This window comes from Pongo pygmaeus, chromosome 11 (genome assembly GCF_028885625.2).
Source record: "Pongo pygmaeus isolate AG05252 chromosome 11, NHGRI_mPonPyg2-v2.0_pri, whole genome shotgun sequence".
NCBI lineage: Eukaryota > Metazoa > Chordata > Mammalia > Primates > Hominidae > Pongo > Pongo pygmaeus.
In genome coordinates, this window is record NC_072384.2 from 71,485,051 (window position 1) to 71,507,870 (window position 22,820).

A 22,820-nucleotide genomic window follows, 5' to 3' on the forward strand; every position below is an offset into this window, starting at 1 on the left:
GGGAAAGAATCTTTGTCTAATTTGTTTACTAATATATCCCAAACACCAAGAATGATGCCCGGCTTATAGTAGGCACTCAGTAAATATTTGGCAAATGAATGAATTGGTAATAGGTACACAAATAACTAGGCAAATCAAAAGTTTGGTAATTTTTAACTATGAGAAATTACTTTTATTGTACAAAAATAGAAAATATCATAATCCATGACTTGGCTCAAAATAAACAGTATTTATAGTCAGAATAATATAGATATCAAATGTTAATTTAATAAAAATTATAAATAGGACAGGTGCAGTGGCTCACACCTGTAATTCCAGCACTTGGTGAGGCCAAGGCAGGCGATTGCTTGAGCCCAGGAGTTCAAGACCAGCCTGGGCAACATGGCAAAACCCCATCTCTACAAAAATACACAAATTAGCTGGGCATGATGTCACGTGCCTATAGTCCTAACTATTCAGGAGGCTGAGGTGGGAGGATTGCTTGAGCCTGGGAGGTGGAGGTTGCAGTGAGCAGTGATCATGCCACTGTACTCCAGCCTGGGCAACAGAGCAAGACCCTGTCTCAAAAAAAAAATAAAATTATAAATATACTGAGAGGAATGTGAGAGGAAGTAGTATAAGGAAGCTAAGACCTCAGCTACTATAACAGAAAGTCAAAAATGTCTAGAAATATCAATATAGAAATGTGAAGGGAAATACCAAATGAAATAGCTAAAAGAGTTACAAGTGGTTGCTTCTGGGAAACAAGATGGGGAAGAAGAATCAGGGCAAATGATTGTTGGTTTGCTTTCTGGTCAAGTATTGCAAACGTCTCCATTTGTGCATCTGACTAAACAAAGCCACCTGTTCTTTCAATAAGAAAAGAGTTAGGCCAGGCACAGTGGCTCACACCTGTAATCCCAGTACTTTGGGAGGCCAAGGCAGGAGGATCCCTTGAGCTCAGGAGTTCCAGCCTGGGCAACATGGAGAGACCAGGTCTCTACAAAAAATTAGAAAAGTAGCTGGGCATGGTAGTGCACACCTGTAGTCCCAGCTATGCAGGATGCTGAGGAGGGAGGATCACTGGAACTTGGGAGGTCGAGACTACAGTGAGCCATGATTGTGCCACCACACTCCAGTCTGAGTGACAGAGCAAGACCCTGTCCAAAAGAACAAAAAACAAACAAAAAAAGCCACAGAGACTACCACCACAAGTGCTATATCAGCCTGCATAAGAAGTAGCCCAGTGGCCAAGCGCAGTGGCTCACGCCTGTAATCCCAACACTTTGGGAGGCCAAGGAGGCCAGATCACTTGAAGTCAAGAGTTCGAGACCAGCCTGAACAACATGGTGAAATGCCATCTCTACTAAAAATACAAAAATTAGCCAAGCATGGTGGCATGCGCCTTTAGTCCCATCTACTTGGGAGACTGAGAGGAATGGGAGAATCACTTGAATTTGTATTTTTAGTAGAGACGGGTTTCACCGTGTTAGGCCAGGATGGTCTCAATCTCCTGACCTTGTGATCCACCTGCCTCGGCCTCCCAAAGTGCCGGGATTACAGATGTGAGCCACCATGCCAGGCCCTCACCTGTATCTTTGTAATAGCTACTTCCTAGTTTCCTGTCCCAAGTTAGTTCCTCTCTCCTCAACTCACCTTCCATGTTGCCATCAGGAATAGCACAGATCAGATTATGTCTCTCCTTTCTTCTAAAACTTTTAGTACTGTTCCACGGCTTGCAGAATAAAGTTCAGACTCTTCTGTTTAGCATTCAAAGCATTTGAGAGGTGGGAGAATCACTTGAACCTGGGAGGCGGAGGTTGCAGTGAGCCAAGATTGCACCACTGCACTCCAGCTTGGAAGACAGAGCAAGACCCTGTCTCAAAAAAAAAAAAAAAAAAAAAAGTAGCTCAGGGGTTGCTTGATGACTTGTGCTGTAGAACAAAAATAAAAAGAAGTAGCCCAATGTGGACTTTTTTTTTTTTAACTAATTGGTGCTACCAAAAGCATTCAAGAAATATCACCCCAAAATAAAGTCATGTTCTCTATACCTGACTATAAAAGCCATTCTTGAAGGGGTTTTGGGTTTAAACCTTGGCTCTACCACTAACCCTTTGTGAGTCCCTAGACAAGTTTATTGTCCTCCTAGGCCTCTAGATATTTCACACACTTATACAATGAAGACAAAATAATCTTTGAAATTTCAAAACAGTAAATATATAAACATAGGATAAAGAAAACAATAAGTTTCAAAACAATAAGTATATAAACATAGGATAAAGAAAAAGCAAACTGCAAGATATTTACACTAATGGTAAGTTGATTCCATCAATTCCTGTCAATTGCTTTTCTTCCTCATTCTTAACATGTACGAGATAATTGGACATGTTCCACCAAGATCACAAAACCACTAGAGTTAAGAATAGGCAGGAGTGAGGAAAGGCACAATATGAGGAAGACTGTTGCAACTGGAAAGAAGGATGGATACAAGGAAGTCTAAAAACAAAATGTAAGTAGACTGACAAGTTACTAGTCAATTACTAGTTCCTGTTACTAGTTCCGTCCACCAGTAACTAGAATATGGGTTGCAAGCAATCGTATGAGAAATATACTACGGGAACCAAAAAGGAGTGATTCATTCTTAGGACTGGTGGGATGGGGCCAGGGAACGGAGGGAGAAAGGCAACACTTGGAATGGACCTTAAAAGTTAAATCCAATTTCAATTGCAAGTGGAGAGAATGGGTATTTCAAGCTAAAAACAAAAACAAAACAAAACAAAAACACAAAAAACTAATGTGAACAAATGTTGAAACAAAAAATACCCTTTTTTTTTTCTTTTCTGGGAGAAGGGTTAGTTTGAGAGAGAAATGGTAATAAAGAGAGCGTATACAAATACATGTAGTAGAAAAGGCAGTTTGAAACCAAATGGTAGAAGACTTTGAATGCTAAACAGAAGAGTCTGAACTTTATTCTGCGAGCCATGGGACACTACTAAAAGTTTAAGAAGAAAGGAGAGACATACCTGATCTGTGCTATCCTTGATGGCAACATAAAAGGTGAGTGGAGGAGACAGGAACTAACCTGGAACAGGGAGGCTGGTAAGTGGCTATTACAAAGATACAGGTGAGTGCCGGATGCAGTGGCTCAGACCTGTAATCCCAGCACTTTGGGAGGCCGAGGCAGGCAGATCACGAGGTCAGGAGATCTAGACCATCCTGGCTAACACGGTGAAACCCCGTCTCTATTAAAAATACAAAAAATTAGCTAGGTGTGGTGGCACGCACCTGTAGACCCAGCTACTCGTGAGGCTGAGGCAAGAGAATTGCTTGAACCTGGGAGGCAGAGGTTGCAGCGAGCCAAGATAGCACCACTGCACCCAGCCTGGGCGACAGAGCAAGACTCCATCTCAAAAAAATTAATAAATAAAAGATACAGGTGAAACAGCTTGAGGCCTGAACCAACAGTGGGCATGAAAAAGAAAAGACAGTGGGTACTTTTACCTATTGCTAATGGCTCTTTATTATTTTAATAGTATTACATTCATACCATTCAAAATTCAGAAGGTACCAAAGAATATACAGTGAAAAGTCTTCCTCCTACTTCTGTTCCCAATCATTCAATTACCCACCCCAGAGGCAATCGATTTCTTATGTATCCTTCTAGAGATGTTTTATCCATAAACAAGTAAATTATATATATAATGTTAATATATATACACCCAAATATATATGTGTATATATGAAATTCTTACCATTTCTCTTTTTTATATGATAGCATACTATTTATACCGTCCTATACATCTTGCTTTTGTCAAATTCAGTCCTTTTGAAAAGAAATTTAGCAATATATAGGTACATACACAGAAGTATACATTATATATAATCATAAAAATGCTCAAATCCTGGCCAGGCGCAGTGGCTCAAGCCTGTAATCCCAGCACTTTGGGAGGCTGAGGTAGGGAGATCACCTGAGGTCGGTCGGGAGTTCGAGACCAGCCTGACCAACATGGAGAAACCCCGTCTCTACTAAAAATACAAAATTAGCCGGGTGTGGTGGCGCATGCCTATAATCCCAGCTACTCGGAAGGCTGAGGCAGGAGAGTCGCTTGAACCCGGGAGGCGGAGGTTGCGGTGAGCTGAGATCGCACCATTACACTCCAGCCTGGGCAACAAGAGTAAAATTCTGTCTCAAAAAAATAATAATAATTAGTTGGGCGTGGTGGCAGGTGCCTGTAATCCCAGCTACTCGGGAGGCTGAGACAAGAGAACCTCTTGAACCCGGAAGGCAGAGGTTGCAGTGAGCCGAGATTGCACCAATGCACTCCAGCCTGGGTGACAAGAGCAGAACTCCATCTCAAATTTAAAAAAAGAAAAAAGAAAATACTAGAAATGGGATTATGGTGATCTTTGTTCTCGCTCTTCACAACTGCTTGTGTTGCTTCTTTGTTTCATTAACAGATGATAAAAGAGGGGGGAGCACATGAAAACATTTCAGAGATTTTGTATTAAGAAGATTTGGCAACAATTGTTCTTTTTGCCACAGAGGTGTCTATTCTCTAATATCTGAATTTGACCTCCAGGACTACAACCACTAAATAGAAAACACAAACACACAATAAAAGCGCTCTGTATGGCATCTACTTCATAGAATACTATGCATCCATAAAAAAGACTGAAATCATGTCCTTTGCAGCAATGTGGATGCAGCTGGAGGCCATTATCCTAAGCAGAATTAATGCAGAAACAGAAAATCAAATATCACATGTTCTTTTTTAAAAGTGGTAATTAAATATTGGGTATGAGGCAGGAGAACAGGGTCTGGAGGCCGTTTCACACCAACTTCCTATAACTAAATTGAAAGGAAAACCCTAACTTTCCACACCTAAGTAACAAAAGGACCAGAGGCTACTCCCTTTGCAAACCCCCACCTTTTCTCCACGGCAGATGGGAAATTGGCTGTTCGCAATCAGACTGACTGCAGGCAGAGTCTTCGTTTGCATAGAAGTACAACGTTGTAACTTTCCCTTAGCCTCTGATTGGTTGCTTTCTGCAACCAATCAGATGTTTGTACGGGAGTGTGCCCTTTATAACTTCACTTCAGCCTCTGATAGGTTGCTTTCCGCAACCAATCAGACCAATTGCGGGCCACCACTTCATTTACATGAGGTAAGCACCAAGTGGCCAATGGGGAACCTCTAGGAAGTATTTGGACCTGAGAAGATTCTGTATCCAGGCCCTTAATCCGCTGCTCATTGGCTCCCACACTGTGGAGTGTACTTTCATTTTCAATAAATTCCTGTTTCCATTCTTTCATTGCTTCATTCTTTCCTTGCTTTGCTGGGCATTTTGTCCAACTCTTTGTTCAAAATGCCAAGAACATGGACAACTTGCAGTCAAGACCCTCTACCTGTAACAGGTACACATGGACATAAAGACAGGAACAATAGATACCGGAGACTATTAGAGCAGGGAGAGAGAGAAAGGGGAAGGGGTAAAAAAATTCCTGTTTGGTACCATGTTCACTATCTGGATGACAGGATCAACAGAAGCCCAAACCTCAGCATCACCAACATACCTTTGTAAGAAACCTGCACATGGGGGCCGGGCGCGGTGGCTCATGCCTGTAATCTCAGCACTTTGGGAGGCCGAGGTGGGTGGATCACGAGGTCAGGAGATCGAGACCATCCTGGCTAACATGGTGAAACCCCGTCTCTACTAAAAATACAAAAAATTAGCTGGGTGTGGTGGTGGGCGCCTGTAGTCCCAGCTACTCGGGAGGCTGAGGCAAGAGAATGGCGTTAACCCGGGAGGCAGAGCTTGCAGTGAGCTGAGATTGCACCACGGCACCGCAACCTGGGCGACAGCGCAAGACTCTGTCTCAAAAAAAAAAAAAAAAAAAAGAAACCTGCACATGGACCTCTTGAATCTAAAATTTAAAAATTTTTAAAGTATACTGTATATACGGAATCGCCAAGATGCCAACATTCTTGACTTTATCAGGAAATAGAGCAGCCTTAGCACAAACCACAAAAGACACAGCGGCTAACAAAGAAAACAAATGCTTTAGTTGACATGTACTGAAACAGGCTTTGCCAGTATCTGGGGTTATAAATGATGCCAAAGAACCACTTACCCTGAGGTATTTTGCCAGTGTTTTCTCCAGCTCTCCTACTCTATTTTAACTTAATTTTAACTGAAAGATAGAGTGTATAGCTTAGAGGAAAAAAGCATAAGTCTTCTCCCATCCATAAGGAGTCAGTACTTGACTTCTACAGGAGACAGTTAACTAATTAACTCATTAAATTAGAGACAATTACTTGGCAATGTCTGTAAGCCTGTTGCCTGAACAGCACAACCAAAGAGGGAGTTTAGATCTGAAACTAGAATCTATCTACCCACAGTCAGTCAAAAATGCTAAAATATTTTAGGTATTATGCTAACAAAGAAAAGCTGGTACCTCAAAAATTGGTGATATATTTAAATCAGGGGTTTGGGTTTTTTTTGGGGGGGAAACTCAAGTGATCCTCCCACCTCAGCCTCCTGAGTAGCTGGGACCACAGGTACGTGCCACCATGCTCAGCTAAGTTTTCAGTTTTTATTTTTTTGTAAAGATGGGGTCCCACTAGGTTGCCCACACACACACATACACACTTAGTACAGCAAGCAATTTAATAGTTTCATAATATAATTTTCATTTTGTTCCTGTGTTTTCAAAGGATGAACTAAAATGACTTTAGATGAAATTACCCAAGTATGTCTATAGTCCAATTAACTTTAGATTCATCATTTGCCATTTCAAAGATATCTCCTAAGCAGTTGTATATCCCTCTGGGGCAAGAAGTCAAGGACACATGGAAGACATTGACATAAAGTAGCTGACAGTATCTGAAATGTATCTGAAATAGCTGGTCCATTTTCTTGATTAAACTTTTTCCAAGCCCAACTCAAGTATCTGAAATGTAAAAGAACATGCAGCTTTGACATTTCCAGAAATATTTAAATTTACATTGAGTATAGTTAGCATGTGCTCAGGAAAGCCTTAACATTCTAAAGCTTAAGAAATAAAATAGATCTCATGAGATTAGAATCCTCATACATTTAATCAAAATTATTGTGTATAAAAGATGGCAGGGTTTCATATACAGATGTGTATCATAATTACACTGAACTATCTCTAGCTCCAAATGAGAAGATCATGCCATTTAAAAATGTTTTGCCTACCAAGCCAACAGATCAACATACCAAGGCTTCAACTGACTGGAATAAACTGGATAGCAGTAACTCCTTTGCAATTTACCAAATTTAACCTTAAGTGACCTTTAGGATGTATGCAACCGGCTGGGCACGGTGGCTCACACCTGTAATCCCAGCACTTTGGGAGGCCGAGGCGGGTGGATCACGAGCTCAGGAGTTTGAGACCAGCCTGGTCAACATAGCGAAACCCCATCTCTACTAAAAATACAAAAATTAGCCAGGCCTGGTGGTGGGTGCCTTCAATCCCAGCTACTAGAGAGGCGGAGGCAGGAGAATCACTTGAACCCAGGAGGCGGAGGTTGCAGTGAGCCGAGATCGTGCCACTGCACTCCAGCCTGGGCGACCAGAAGACTCCATCCCAGGAAAAAAAAAAAAAAAAAGGGTGTATGCAACCTATATTATTATATTAACTACACATTACAAAGACTGACACACAACCCTAAATTTCCACTAAGAAAAAAAGGTTAACTTAAAATTCAATGATTTGAATGAGTATAAAGCCCAAACACTCTAAATGATACAAATTACTTGTTTAAATAGTTTAAGTTCATAAACAGATCCTTTGATGTTTTATATCTCTAAAAGATATTCCAGAGACTATAAAGAAAAATTCTGATGTGTTGTGACTAGAAAACTGGTTACTTTTAAAAAATTGTATGGGGTATCAAGATTAAGGATTTCTGAAGTATGCACATCAAAACTAAGGCAATATATCTAGAAACACTGCTTTTTAAGCCAAAAATCTGCGGAGATCAAATCTTTCAGGTTATTTTGCATTCATTTTGAAACTGTGTGCCAGACACTATGCCTGGTCCCTGGTACTGGGGATGCAGAGATCAACAAGACACAGTGCCTGCTGTCAAGTAGCTCAGAGATGATGGCATGACGGACACTAAAACTGGGTCAGAAAACTTGGGTTCTAAACTCCTGTGCCATTAACTCGAGAATTTTTGGGCGAAACATGCAGATTCTTGGAGTCTCTTCTTTAATAAGGGTTTGCAGAAAAATTGCTGTCCTATTGTGAGGCAAAAATGACACCTTGAACACCAAAGTACTTCAAAATTGTAAAATATAACTTGAAATAGTTACTGTAAAATGCTTAGAAACAGAAAAGCATAGGATCTCTATTTCCCTCCTTGCTTAGTGAATTCTTCTGCTTTTGCCCAAACATGAAGAAATTATTGTTCTAACCTTTCATCTCTCTCCAAGCCAGAGTTTCCCTGCGTTGGCTTCCAGTATTCCTGGGCTTACCACGAGATCAGTCCTGACTGGTCTAGGCAGCTTTATCTCTGTCTAACCAACATGTGGCTGTAATATGAGTCAAAACAAACTGTTCCTCCATGACTTTGTTCCAACTGAGATGAACCGACATTTTCAGATCTTAACATCCTTTCAATTTGAGTAATTCAAATGACAATGTCATGAAGTTTAGTAACTACAGATATCTCATAGAGCATTTCCAACATAGAAAAATGAATTATTTGAACAATAAAAGAGGATTATATGTACCAAGGCAAGAACTGAGTATATGACGCTAGTTCTCTTACTGTCCTTCACTATTATGGCTCTTACTTCCAACAGAAGCCAAATTTAGTCAGGAATGCATGCCCTTTCACTACACAAGCACTCTGCACAAGGAGCAAAGACCACAGCAGATCTGACACACAAACCCTGTTAAACAGTACAATGTGTAATTTGCCTTATTATGTTAGTTCAATTAGAATAAAAGAGCATTCTATCATAAATAATATTTTATAAGAAAAAAATTATTTTAAATACATATGGCCACTGACTTTTTAACAACTTTATTAAGCCATATTAATTTTTAAAAACAGGGATTTTAATTAGTAATGTAAAATTTTTCCAATGTTACTCAAATCAACTACATGAGCATTAGGGAAAAGCAGTTGTATAAATCTAATTTTGATTAGCACTTTCAGTTGCATATTTTGGATATATTAGAAACAAAACCTTTTACTGATTTTGCTAAAAAAAATTCTTCAGTGCTCTGCCTTCCTAACTCAGATTGCTTCCATGAATACTATGTGCTCATTTTTGTTGTTGTTTTAATATATTTTCACTGTCCACTATAGTAAGCCCCACTGTCAGCTACTGAATGATGCAATTTCTAACACAGCACGGAGGTAAAGACCCTTATTAATCACTGAAATCAATTGAAGCTACCATAATAAAGAAGATCTACCAAAACAATTTTCCACTCAAAATAACCAAAAACCTTGGAAATAAAATAATGACCCAAAGAACCCAATAACTGGAACTAGAATGCTTCCCAAGGCAGATTAAGTTGAATGATTAATTTGCATCATTCCTTAAATAAATACTTTAGTCTCTTAGTTTAAGTAACCATGGGAACATACAAGAAGCATATATATGTATAAGCTTGGGCAAATCATGTCGCTTTGACAATCAAGGTACTGCTCCTAGGGGGATGGAATGCCTTAATGTTGATAAGCCTTGATTAAATACCAAGATTTTTACCAAAGAGAAATAAGGACCTTTAACATAGCAGGGTGCAGAAAGTATTAAAAGATCTAAGAAACAGATCAACCAAATGCAATGTATGAACCTAGCTTGGATCCTACTTTTTAACAAAGCTACTTAAAAATATATGAAACAATCAGAGAACTTCAACACTCAAAAGAAATTGATAAGACTTTTTTTAGGTGTGATAATGGTATTATGATTTGGTTGGTTTTTCAGAGTCTTTATCTTTAGGAGATACATACTGAACTATTTATGGATACTGCAAGATGATGTCTGAGAACTGCTTCAAAATAAGCCACTGTGGCTGTAATACAGATGAAGCAAGATTAGCCATGATAATTGGTGACACTGGAATGACAGATATATGGTGATTCATTATATGTTTTCTCTTTTTTTGTATGAATTTTGAAGTTTATTAATTCAGTTAGAATTACAACAAACCTTTTTAAAAAATAATTTCAAATCATATTTTATTTTTTTGAGATGGAGTCTCCCTGTCACCCAGGCTGGAGTACAGTGGCGTGACCTTGGCTCACTGCAACCTCCACCTCCCAGGTTCAAGTGATTCTCCTGCCTCAGTCTCCCTAGTAGCTGGGATTACATGCATGCGCCATCACGCTAATTTTTGTATTTTTAGTAGAGGCGGGGTTTTACCATGTTGGCCAGGCTGGCCTCGAACTCCTGACCTCAAGTGAGCCACCCACCTCAGCCTTCGAAAGTGCTGGGATTACAGGCATGAGCCTCAATTCGTATTTTAGATTCAGAGGGTACATGTGTGGGTTTGTTACAAGGGAATACTGTGTGATGGTGAGGTTTGGGGTACAAATGATCCCATCAGCCAGAGAGTTTGCATAGTTCCCAATAGTTTTTCCACCCTATTCCCCTCCTTCCTTTCTCCCTCTAGTCATCCACGGTATCCATCATTATTCTATTTTCTCTAGATTTGTATATGTTTGAAATTTTTCATAACAAAGTTTTTTAAAGAGCTACAGAAAAATAATGAAACAATTCTTTACACACTAACATACCTGTATCTCCAAATAATATTAAGTAAAAAAGGCGAATTGTATTAAAAGACATAAAGCAAGGCTCTTCCGTTTACTGTATATCCTTGAACAAGCTACTTAACCTTTCTGGGGCTTAGTTTCCTCATCTGTAAAATGGGAATACTAATCGTACCTACGTTATAGAGTTGTTCTGAGGATTAAATATGATGATTTATATAAAACACTTAAAATAGTGCATCATACATAACAGTGACACAGTAAGCATTAGCTATTATTATTTATGTTTTTTAAAACCACAAAACCGCATATTTTTTCTTTTTTGTTGTTGTTGTTGTTGTTGTTGAGACGGAGTCTCACTCAGCCACCCAGGCTGGAGTGGAGTGGTGGGATCTCAGCTCACTGCAACCACCATCTCCCAGGTTCAAGCGATTCTCCCGTCTCAGCCTCCCGAGTAGTTGAGATTACAGGCATCCGCCATCATGCCTGGCTAATTTTTATATTTTAGTAGAGATGGGGTTTCACCATGTTGGCCAGGCTGGTCTTGAACTCCTAACCTCAGGTGATCCAGCCGCCTCGGCCTCCCAAAGTGCTAGGATTACAGGCCATCGCGCCCGGCCAAAACCCCATATTTTCTATGTAAATGTATGGAGAAAGATCAGAAAGAAACACGACCAAGAACAGTGGTCACCTCTTAGGTGGCAGGGAATTATTGACTTTCGGTGTAGAGCTCAGGAAGGACTTCAAGCCTTCAGAATTATTGGCTTTTGGGGTAGAGCTCAGGAAGGACTTCAAGCCTTCAGCTTTATACAGAATGTTCTATTTTTTAAAAAAAGTATTAATGTAGGGATGTGTAATTTAAGCAGCTCTAGGCTATGAGTCCTTTAAAAACAGGGATACCTGATTCATCCTCATACCTCTAGCACCTTGCACAGTACCTGGCTCTTTGTAGGACAATCAATAGCAATCTGTGTTGAACAGATCTGCTGAAAATAATGAGCCATGGGATGGCAGGGGTAGGGTAAGGACAGAAAAGAAGATGGGGAGAGGAAGACCACCATAAGAAAAAGACTAGAAAGAAGACTGAGAGAAAAAATTTTTCTGAAGAAAAAATGAGGTGAGGATACATTTCTTCTTCAGGGGTTCTAATTTTGGTTATTTTTTGTCATTTCACTTAAGGTATTTTTGCAGATAGTATGACAGCTGCACTGGAATGTTCTAGAAAGCTACCAAATACAGCAGTGTTGACTTGGAGGCACAGAATCTCTTGCCATCTCTGTCTCCCAGCCTCCCTGAGTTACCCCTAGGCTTCCAGGTTTTCCAATCCCTTATATGCTATACATAAACAGTTCTTGGTTTTAATGTTCCTAGCTTTCCTTCCCGCTTCTGGTAACTGCATGCTAATTTTTCTTTAACATACGCACCTCCCTCACCCTCAATTTACACAGGTCATTCAAATGGGGCTGACTCAACTGAACAGTTCCAGAGGTGAGCATGTGAACCAGATCTGGCCAATGAGAACACTGCCTCCTTCTAGTACATGGGTTTTCTTGGGCTGTTAGGGAGGACAATAATTCCTAGACTTAACCTAGAAATTGGAGAAACAGTACCTTTTCTCTGCTGAATGGGTAGGATTTTAATCTGGAGATGCTCCATATGGCAAAGCCTGTTTGAGAATGAAGCTAGCACAACAGAAACCAAAACTAAGAGATGAAAGGTGCATGATCCCCGGTGATGGCAGTTAAGCTCCTGATCCACTCATGGCTAGAGCCAGTACATTCTAAGCCTACGCATGTTTAACCAAAATTCCTGTCACTGAAGACTGAAATAGTACTGACTAACATATTTTCAAAATGTGTGTTTCTTCCAGTTCTAGAAACCCAACGCTGGCCATAGCAATGGTTTCAGTGGAAGATGCTTTCAGAAATTTCCACAGTACTAAGTAAGAGAAATCTGCACAGAACAGGGAGGTGGTAATTTTAAAAAAGAAAAGAAAGTTATGCACAAAAAAAAAATGTATTTTTTCAAGTCTGTGTCTTGGGATTTCAGAGCCTATGGTTGGACTGTTATTCTTTTTCACGTCCAGACTGAGCGAATGAAGTTTCAGAAGAAAACTCTGCAAACATCTTCCATGGTCTCTCGGGTCTCCCAGCCTTAGACTGTGACTATACAACATCTTAGAACCTCATAGACTTGAGAGAAATAGGTATTTGTCAATAACTTCACATGGACATCTCAAGAATGTAAGTAATTAACTGATTATATGTACATAATCATAAATACATATTAACATCTTAGTCTCTTGACTAGGTCCAGCACAGTCATCTGGAGAAGACAAGGGACTCAGATCTTATTCAAGAAACAAACAAAACACCCTAATCTCAATTCAGAAGAGAAGGAAAGAGACAAGGAACTAAGCTTTATTTGGTTCTGCATAGTTTACATGTTATTTTATTTAATCTTCAGAATATCCCTATGTGCTAGGTGTCGTTATCCCTTCTTAGACAGATGAGAAAACAGGCTCCAAAAGTAAACACCTGAGGCCAAAAGGTTTCAAATGAGGATTCAAACCCAGGTTAGACTACAAATCCCATGTAGGTTCCAGGTACATTCTGCTGCCTTCTGGATGAAAAGGAGTTTCATCCAACTCAAGATGTTCTAGGAACTCTATACACAAGAGGACATTAAATTGAAAGAATCAGCCAGGCGTAGTGGCTCACGCCTGTAATCCCAGTATTTTGGGAGGCCATTTACCCCCATACCTAATTACCAATGCTTCAGGCACACTGGCCTTTCTGTTTGTTGAACACATCAAACCCTTTTCCATATCTAAGCTTTGTACGTGTGAGCCCTTTGGAATTCCCTCCACCACTTCACCCTCATTCCCTTTTAGTTCTCAGCTCTTAATATTGCCTCCTAAGGGCCCTTCACTGACCACTCTCTTGAAAAATGATTTAAAAAATGATGGCCCTTCTCATCATTCTGTTTACTTCCTTGGACGTGTCACAATCTGTAGTAAGCTTTTTTTTGTTTGTTTTGTTTTTTGTTTTTTGTTTTAAGAGACAGGGTCTTACTCTATCACCCAGGCTGGAGTGCAGTAGCATGACCCCAGCTCACTGTAACCTCAGACTCCTGGGCTCACATGATCTTCCTTCCTCAGCCTTCCTAGTAGCTAGGACTACAAGCACAGGCCACCATGCCTGGCTAATTTCTTTTCTTTTTTTTTTTTTCTTTTTTTTTTTTTTTGTAGAGACAGAATCTCACTTTTTTGGCCAGGCTGGTCTCAAACTAGTGGCCTCAAGTGATCCTCCTGCTTCAGCCTCCCAAAGAGGTGGGATTACAGGAATGAGCCAGTGTGCCCAGCCAATCTGTAGGCTTTTGTTTCCCCCCCAGAGACTGAGTCTTCCTCTGTCACCCAGGCTGGAGTGCAATGACACGATCTTGGCTCACTGCAACCTCCGCCTCCCGGGTTCAAGCAATTCTCCTACCTCAGCCTCCCGAGTAGCTGGGATTACAGGCACCCGCCACCACGCCCGGCTAATTTTTGTATTTTTAGTAGAGACGGGGTTTCACCTTGTTGGCCAGGCTGGTCTCGAACTCCTGACCTTGTGGTCTGCTCTGTGGGCTTTTTTTATTGTCTACCTCGCCCCTAGAATGTTAGGTTCTAGGCTTGGCATGGATGGTGGCTCTTGTCTGTAATTCCAGCACTTTGGGAGGTCAAGGCAGGTACATCACCTGAGGTCAGGAGTTCGAGACCGGCCTGGCCAACATGATGATACCCCCCACCTCTACTAAAAATTAAAAAAAAAAATTAGCCAGGTGTGGTGGCACACACCTGTAATCCCAGCTACTCAGGAGGCTAAGGCAGGAGAATTGCTTGAACCTGGGATGCAGTGGTTGCAGTGAGCTGAGACTGTGCCACTGCACTCCAGCCTGGGCAACGCACTCCAGCCTGGGCAACAAGAGCAAAACTCTGTCCCCCACCAAAAAAAAAAAAAAAAAAAAAAAGAATGTGAGGTTCTACCTTCACTGAGGTCCTTTGCCTTGTCCCTACCCTCACTAAACAGCTCTATCTTATCTCTATAAAGGTAGAACCTAGTACAGTGCTTAGCCTGGTACATAGTAGGCAGTTAAAAGTGTATTGATTGGCTAGGTGCGGTGGCTCACACCTATAATCCCAGCACTTTGGGAGGCAGAGGAGGGTGGATCACAAGGTCAGGAGATCGAGACCATCCTGGCTAACACGGTGAAACCCTGTCTCTACTAAAAATACAAAAAATTAGCTGGGCGTGGTGGCGGGCGCCTGTAGTCCCAGCTACTTGGGAGGCTGAGGCAGGAGAATGGCGTGAACCTGGGAGGCGGAGCTTGCAGTAAGCCCAGAGACTCTGTCTCAAAAAAAAAAAAAAAAGTATATTGATTGGTAGTAGAACATCACATGGCATTTAACAACACTAATTTTCTTATCTTTTTATTATTTTTCAATCCTTCTGCTTGATTCAAGGACAAAGTCTCACTATCCTGCTAGTCAGCCTTTAATGCCTAATACTGTTTTTTTTTTTAATGAGAACTCTATATAGTTTATGTTAAATACTTTCTAAAGTATTTAGAAAAGGCTGGGCATGGTGGCTCATGCCTGTAATCCCAACACTTTGGGAGGCTGAGGCGGGTGGATCACCTGAGGTCAGGAGTTCGAGACCAGCCTGACCAAGATGGTGAAACCCCATCTCTATTAAAAACACAAAAATTAGCTAGGCATGTGCCTGTAATCCCAGCTACTCAGGAAGCTGAGGCATGAGAATTGCTTGAACCCGGGAGGCGGAGGTTGCAGTGAGCCAAGATCATGCCACTGCACTCCAGTCTGGGTAACACAGTAAAACTCTGTCTCAATAAATAAATAAATAAATAAATAAATAGGTTACCATCTTCAATTTCCATATTTCTGAGGAACTGGTGAAAACCCTCAATTATAATAGCATGGTTAATAAAACTATAGATCCTTTTCTGTGTGTCTCATACTGGGTTTATTCAATCCAAATTATGCTGGGAAATCCTCTTGTAGCTTCAGGCTCTGAATTGCTGAATTCTTACTTTTTAAATTACTCACTTGCTCAAAGCTTAATACATACACATTAAGACTATTTTTATTTTCCTCTTTATTCTTCCCCCAAGTTAACAACCTAGTATTTATCCTTTCATACCTTTCTCAGTGCTCATTAAATCATACACAAACATATTATATGTAAACATTACACACAACATATATGAAATGACTTTGTTGTACAAATCAGAATCATGCTATATATACTTATTTGCATCTTTCTCACTTAATAGTACATTGAAAAATTTCTCTAAATTGGTGGTCTAGGCCTAACTCATTCTTTTTAGTATCCGCATAACTTTCATAGTATAGTTATTCCATAAGTCTTCTACCACTCCTCTTTAATATAATAGCTTTTTTTGAGAGAGTCTCACTCTGTCACCCAGTCTGGAGTGCAGTGGTGCACATGGCTCACTGCAGCCTCAACCTCCCAGGCTTAGGTGATCCTCCCACCTCAGCCTCCCAAGTAACTGGGACTATAGGCTCATGCCACCACACCCAGCTAGGTTTTTGTATTTTTTGTAGAGATGGGGTTTTGCCATGTTGCCCAGGCTGCTTTTTTTTTTTTTTTTTTCGTTTTTGAGGAAAAATTCAGTGCTGCAGTTAACCTTGTATATATATATATTCTTTTTGTTTGTTTGTTTGTTTTTGAGACGGAGTCTCGCTCTGTCGCCCAGGCTGGAGTACAGTGGCGCGATCTCGGCTCACTGCAACCTCAGCCTCCCATGTTCACGCCATTCTCCTGCCTCAGCCTCCCGAGTAGCTGGGACTACAGGCACCCGCCACCATGCCCGGCTAATTTTTTTGTATTCTTTGTAGAGACAGGGTTTCACCATGTTAGCCAGGATGGTCTCAATCTCCTGACCTTGTGATCCGCCCACCTCGGCCTCCCAAAGTGCTGGGATTACAGGCATGAGCCACCACATCTGGCCCTATATTCTTATATTTTTACAAATATTTTTATTTCTCTGGGATAAATAATCCAAAAGAAAATACCATTGTTTGTTCAAATTATATTTTCTTTTTATTTTAAACCATTGCCAGCTTGCTTTTCAGAGTCTTTGTTTCCACAAATACTGTATCACCCTTTAATACTTGATAATCTTATTGTTACTCTAATATTGTGGTACACCTTCCACACTTTTGGAAACACAGCCCTAATGTATATTTCAACAAAGAGTAAGGGTCTCCTGCTAAAAGCCCTGCTTTATTCCCTTCTCAGCTCCAGGCTACTGTCAAAAATAAGTAAATAAAATACATAAGTTATTTGAATAAAAGAACATATCTTTCTATTAAAAATAAATGTTATTGTAAAAACCCTAAGGAGGAATCACTCTTTGCTTTACATTAACAGTATCTTCTCCTCTTTATTCTCTAACCTAAAATAAGACAGGAAAAAAGCACATTTTCATAGTTTTGTATGGGATACGATCTTCATTGATACATTGGTGATAATGAAAAAAGAACACAATTAAAATAATATTTGAGGTCTACATTTCAGTAAATTTTTGATCTGGCAAATATAGTTGCAGTCTTAACATATATTGCCTTTATTATACAATACACCAGCAAACAAAAGAAGCCTATTAACTAAAAAGAGAGAGAGATTAAAAAATAATTCATTTAAATGTTTTTGATAAATCTACTTTGCCACAAGGGACAGACAAAATTAACTCTTCATTTAGAAATTTGTCAGACTTATAACAAATGTCCTGTGATGTTCCTGCTGTCCCACCTCACCTCCTTCTTCACTGCTTCTATTGTCTCCTTTTGCTACTGTACACTGCTGATGTAGCTAAATTGGATCAATGACAGTGTGTGGGTGAGAGAGGTTAAAAGAAAAAAGGGATAAATCAAGAAATGACAGTTGTAAGGGTGGTAATGGTAAAATCTTAGCTTAAACCAGTTGTAAAATTACAGCACAGCCTAACACGTAAGAATTCATTTGTTGTACTCCAATTTCATGAACTTGGCAGAGTGGAGGTGGGCAGAAAAAGGCAGAATCTTAGTGCATATTGTTGTTGTTGATGCTTTTTAACTAACAGAAACATAGCTCATCAAAACTTGAGAAGCAATGAACACCACAGGAAAAATGAACCTATTTCCCTATATTCAAAATAATAATGCTTTACTCTTATAAAGCCCTTCTTATGAACTCCCACACCAATTCTCATACAATCAATTTCACTAAACATAGATATATAGATAAGTCAGTTGCCACTTTCTTTTCTTTTTTCCTTTTTTTTTTTTTTTTTTTTGGAGACAAAGTTTTGTTCTGTCACCCATGCTGGAGTGCAGTGGTATAATGATAACTCATTGTAACCTCGAACTTCTGGGCTCAAGTGATCCTCTCATCTCAGCTTCCAGAGCAGCTAGGACTACAGACATGTACCACCACACCCAGCTAAATCTATATATATATATTTGTAGCCATGGAATCTCGCTTTGTTGCCCAGGCTGGTCTTGAACTCCTGGCCTCAAGTGATCCTCCCACCTCAGCCTCCCAAAGCACTAGGATTATAGGTATGAGCTGCTGCACCCAGCTGATATACCAGTACTTTCAAATAAGAATATATATATATTTTTTTTTTAATTATTATTTTTTTTTGAGACAGTGAGTCTCGCTCTGTTGCCCAGACTGAAGTGCAGTGGCACAATCTCAGCTCACTGCAACCCCCGCTTCCCGGGTTCAAGCGATTCTCCTGCCTCAGCTTCCCTAGTAGCTGAGATCACAGGCATGCGCCACCACACCCGGCTAATTTTTTATATTTTTTTATAGAGACAGGGTTTCACCATGTTGCCCAGGCTGGTCTCAAACTCCTGACCTCAAGTGATCCACCCGCCTTGGCCTCCCAAATTGCTAGGATTACAGGTGTTAGCCACCACACCCAGCCATTTTATTGTTTTACAAATGACTTTTGACCCATGGCTCAAAAGTTTAACAAAATATTCTTATTTGAAAGTAGGAATTTTTATTGACTATTTGTGAACTTAAACAGTTAATGCCACAGATCTACATTTTACAAAGAGTTTTCAACTGTATTCTAAAATTTAAAATTATATCTCTTCAGTCTTTAAGTAGCTCAGATAATTCTAAACTCAAGTGACCCCAAAATCCTCCCCAAACTAAATCATACTAATAACAGAATAATCTACATTTTAACCTTTAATTATACCCTTCTTGTGAAACTCCTACTTTAAACTTTCATGGGACCATTCTCCCTATTTCCCCTCCTCCTCCTTCCTACTTCAATTGGAGATATCACTTATAAATCAGCCCCTGATCCTCTGCCTTGCTTTATATTTAATACTTTTAACTACAAGGAATTCATCTACCACCTGCACAAATTTGTATCTGTCCAAATCCAACTTTAACTTAGTGAGATACATTTGTTTAGCAACCAAACCCCACCCCCCAAAAAAATATTATCCAAATAGATGCCTTATCAATTAACATCTATCCTAAAACTGACAGGTTCACTACTTCTTCCCTTACTTCCATATTTAATACCAAATTCGATAGATTCTTCCCTTACAAGTCACTGGTATTGTCCTTGCTTTTCATTTCCCCAGCCATCAGCCACTCTAGGTCATTAATTCTCAAAAGTATTACTTCAATAGCCTCTCAGCTGATCACCTAACCTACTTCCAATCTCTTCATACTTTATCCAACATACACAAAAAGCTGCCAGAATTCACCACTTCAATTTGCCTACTCAGAAACCCACAGTGGCTCCCTACTGTTTCAAATCCAAATTCCTTGGCTAACTATTCTAGACAGTTACAGTGTAAAGAAACTTTTTAAATTTCATCACCTAAGTAACCAGATTTTTTTTAACTTCTTAACACTCTGCCATTATCCCCTGACATACCTCTGTCTTTTAAAAGTCACCCCATTTCAATATCCTACCAGTAGTATAATGTAAGGGTTAAGGGTATGGGCTCTGGAATTTGATTTGAATCTAGGCTCTACCACATAGTCTGAATTGACATTAATTTAACTTCATCTATATAACAAGGATATTAAACCTGCTTCATAAAGTTGTTATGAAAACTAACATTAATATCCTTAAAGCACTAGGCCAATCTCAAGCACACTCTAAATGATCAATAAATGTTAGCCACTGTCAATATTATTACACAGCCACTATGATGTAAGAAGCCAATCTGATTGCTCTACCACAGGCTATGCATTTGCCTTCACTATTCTTGATTCCCTCAACCACAAACCATTAGAGATGGAATGGGCCTCAGAGAGCAGCTAATCCAATCACATGTCCATCAGCATTTAGGTCTTGGCTCTATTCTCTCTCTTGATATTCGACTTGGTGTCTGCTACTGAACAGTATTGTATTGAATAAAAGTGCATGGTACACAGCAAATAATCCTTTGTAAATATTTGTTGGGTAAATATGTTAAGTGCTAAAGAAATACACGGTTAGCATGTATTTTCATCTTCTATTATAGCTAAAATATTAATCAACTATATGCGTCTATAAAACTGTTTCTAAACAGTACTGCGAAACTTCAAATAACTATAGTTTGAAGTATTCAAGCCAGGAATAAAAATCTTTTACTTGGTAACTATCCTCAAATTGATCCAACTAGCAATACTGTATCGTGTGTGTGTGTGTGTGTGTGTGTGTGTGTGTGTGTGTGTGTGTGTGTGTGTGTGTGTGTGTGTGTGTAACAAGGTCTTGCTCTGTTGCCCAGGCTGGAGTGCAGTGGTATGATCTTGGCTTACTACAACCTCTGCCTCCTAGGATCAAGCAATCCTTCTACCTCAGCCACCTGAGTAGCTGGGACCACAGGTGGATGCCACCAGGTGTGGCTAATTTTTAAAAATTTTTTGCAGAGATGAGGTCTCACTATATTGCTCAGGGTGGTCTTGAACTCCTGGGCTCGAGTGATCCTCTAGCCTCAGCCTCCCAAAGTGCTGAGATTACAGGTGTGAGCCACTGCACTCAGCCTATATTGTTATCTTTCTTGCTGCGTTAGGCCTTTCTGAAGGTGAGTATTTACATTCTATCACTCTCTTATCTATCAATAATGCTTGTGTCAATGTTTCATACTTAGTGCTAAATAAGCAGTTATGAATTCCACAAATTTTCAATATAAAAATAAAGGCGTCATCAAAATAATGTGTAAAAAGATAATGACGATATGTAAAACAGTAAATGAAAAGCTAAGATTTAAAAGTTGTCAAAGAAGCGGCCGGGCACGGTGGCTCATGCCTGTAATCCCAGCACTTTGGGAGGCTGAGGCACACGGATCACGAGGTCAGGAGATCGAGACCATCCTGGCTAACACGGTGAAACCCTGTCTCTACTAAAAATACAAAAAATTAGCCGGGCGTGGTGGCACATGCCTGTAATCCCAGCTACTCAGAGGCAAGAGAACTGCTTGAACCCCAGAGGTGGAAGTTGCAGTGAGCCAAGATCGCGCCAGTGCATTCCAGCCTGGGCGACAAAGCGAGACTCCATCTCAAAAAAAAAAAAAACAGTTGTCAAAGAGCTAGGGACAGTCCTGGCCATTCTCCTCATATCTCCAACCCACCTCTACCCCCACTCAAAAACAAAAAACAAATCCATACAGAATCACAGTACATTTTTTTCCCGTAGAATTTTTAAAGCTAGAAAGACCTCAATTCCCATTCCTTTATGTCCCACTGAGTCCCACATGAGAAGCTGAAACTCAGGAAGGCCAGATGATTAGCCTAAGGGTACAAGAGCCAGATAAATGCAGGGCTGGGAATTAACTCCGTATTCCTAGGCAGTACTCAGATACCTAGGCAGTATTCTTTTCACTACATCATGCAGCATTTCAACTCATTTCTTCCGCATCTAGTTAGTCTAGAACATAAAATTAACTATATCACATGAACTCTTCACAAAACAATTGAGTATAATCACATGGTATGGTGAATACCAATATATTTTTGGCTATTTTCAAGAATGCCTGCGAGGAATAAAGGTTTCAAGTCATAAATGGACCGTTTCTGTTATTATAATTACTTCTGTTCTGGAAAAAAATACTTCCCTTATCAGATTTTATGACCTTTAAGATTCCCATTTTCACAAATTATTTTTCATAAACTACACATATGTATGCTCAACTATGCAGCGCCTTACCCAACAATAGCTTAAGCAAACCACATATCTCAGATAAAAATGTCATCTATTCCAGGCTCATCAGCATATGTTAGAATCTGTTCCTAAAATAGACTCATAGACTTTTGGAATGGGAAGGAACCTTGGAGATCACCTCTCATTTCACAGAGGAAAATAATACCCAGTAGGGACCTGCCCAAGGTCAAAGTGTCTTCATAAGAATCCAGGTCCAGAATAGAAAGTTCTCAAAAGATTTCAAAGAGAAATGCAATATTTGGTGAAACACCTTAGCTTGCCTCCCTTTACATCTACTTTTTTTTTTTTTTTTTTTTTGAGACAGTCTCGCTCTGTCTCCAGGCTGGAGTGCAGTGGCACGATCTCGACTCTCTGCAAGCTCTGCCTCCCAGGTTAACGCCATTCTCCTGCCTCAGCCTCCCGAGTAGCTGGGACTACAGGCACCCACCACCACGCCCAGCTAATTTTTTGTACTTTTAGTACAGACGGGGTTTCACCGTGTTAGCCAGGATGATCTCGATCTCCTGACCTCATGGTCCGCCCGCCTCGGCCTCCCAAAATACTGGGATTACAGGCATGAGCCACCTCGCCTGGCCTACATCTACTTCTTAAGTACAACTTCCTGCATAAGAAACTTTTGAAATTTAAGAAAGCAAAACAAAAAACTAAGCCAACCTTTTTTTTTTCCTTTTCTTTTCTTTTTAAGCCTACAGCCAAGTCACTGATCCTAAAAGCTTACAAGTTAAGGTAGACCATTGCAAGAACCCTAAGAGGTAACATTTTGGGGTAAAATCCCCAAAGGCAAAAAAAAAAAAAAAAAATCCCCAAAGGCTTAAGGATACAATATAAGTAAGA

General features: G+C 40.0%; 1 protein-coding gene across 7 annotated transcripts in view; it reads right to left on the reverse strand.

Moving 5' to 3' along the window:
* The window catches only part of SLC25A12 (solute carrier family 25 member 12), a 225,185-nt gene that overhangs the window by 84,860 nt on the left and 117,505 nt on the right, over positions 1–22,820 (reverse strand). For 2 of the 7 annotated variants that reach the window (XM_063648306.1, XM_063648304.1), the window contains exons 1-2: positions 3,062–3,221; positions 1,636–1,855 (exon numbers count right to left, since the gene is read on the reverse strand). The exons of 3 other annotated variants lie outside the window; for them this stretch is intronic. In XM_063648306.1, coding sequence (XP_063504376.1) covers positions 1,636–1,650 — 15 coding nt within the window. In that variant the 5' untranslated portion in view covers positions 1,651–1,855; positions 3,062–3,221. Of the gene's footprint in view, positions 1–1,635; positions 1,856–3,061; positions 3,222–22,820 lie in introns of those variants that run through there. 2 more of the 7 variants (XM_063648305.1, XM_063648303.1) reach the window with 1 other exon arrangement.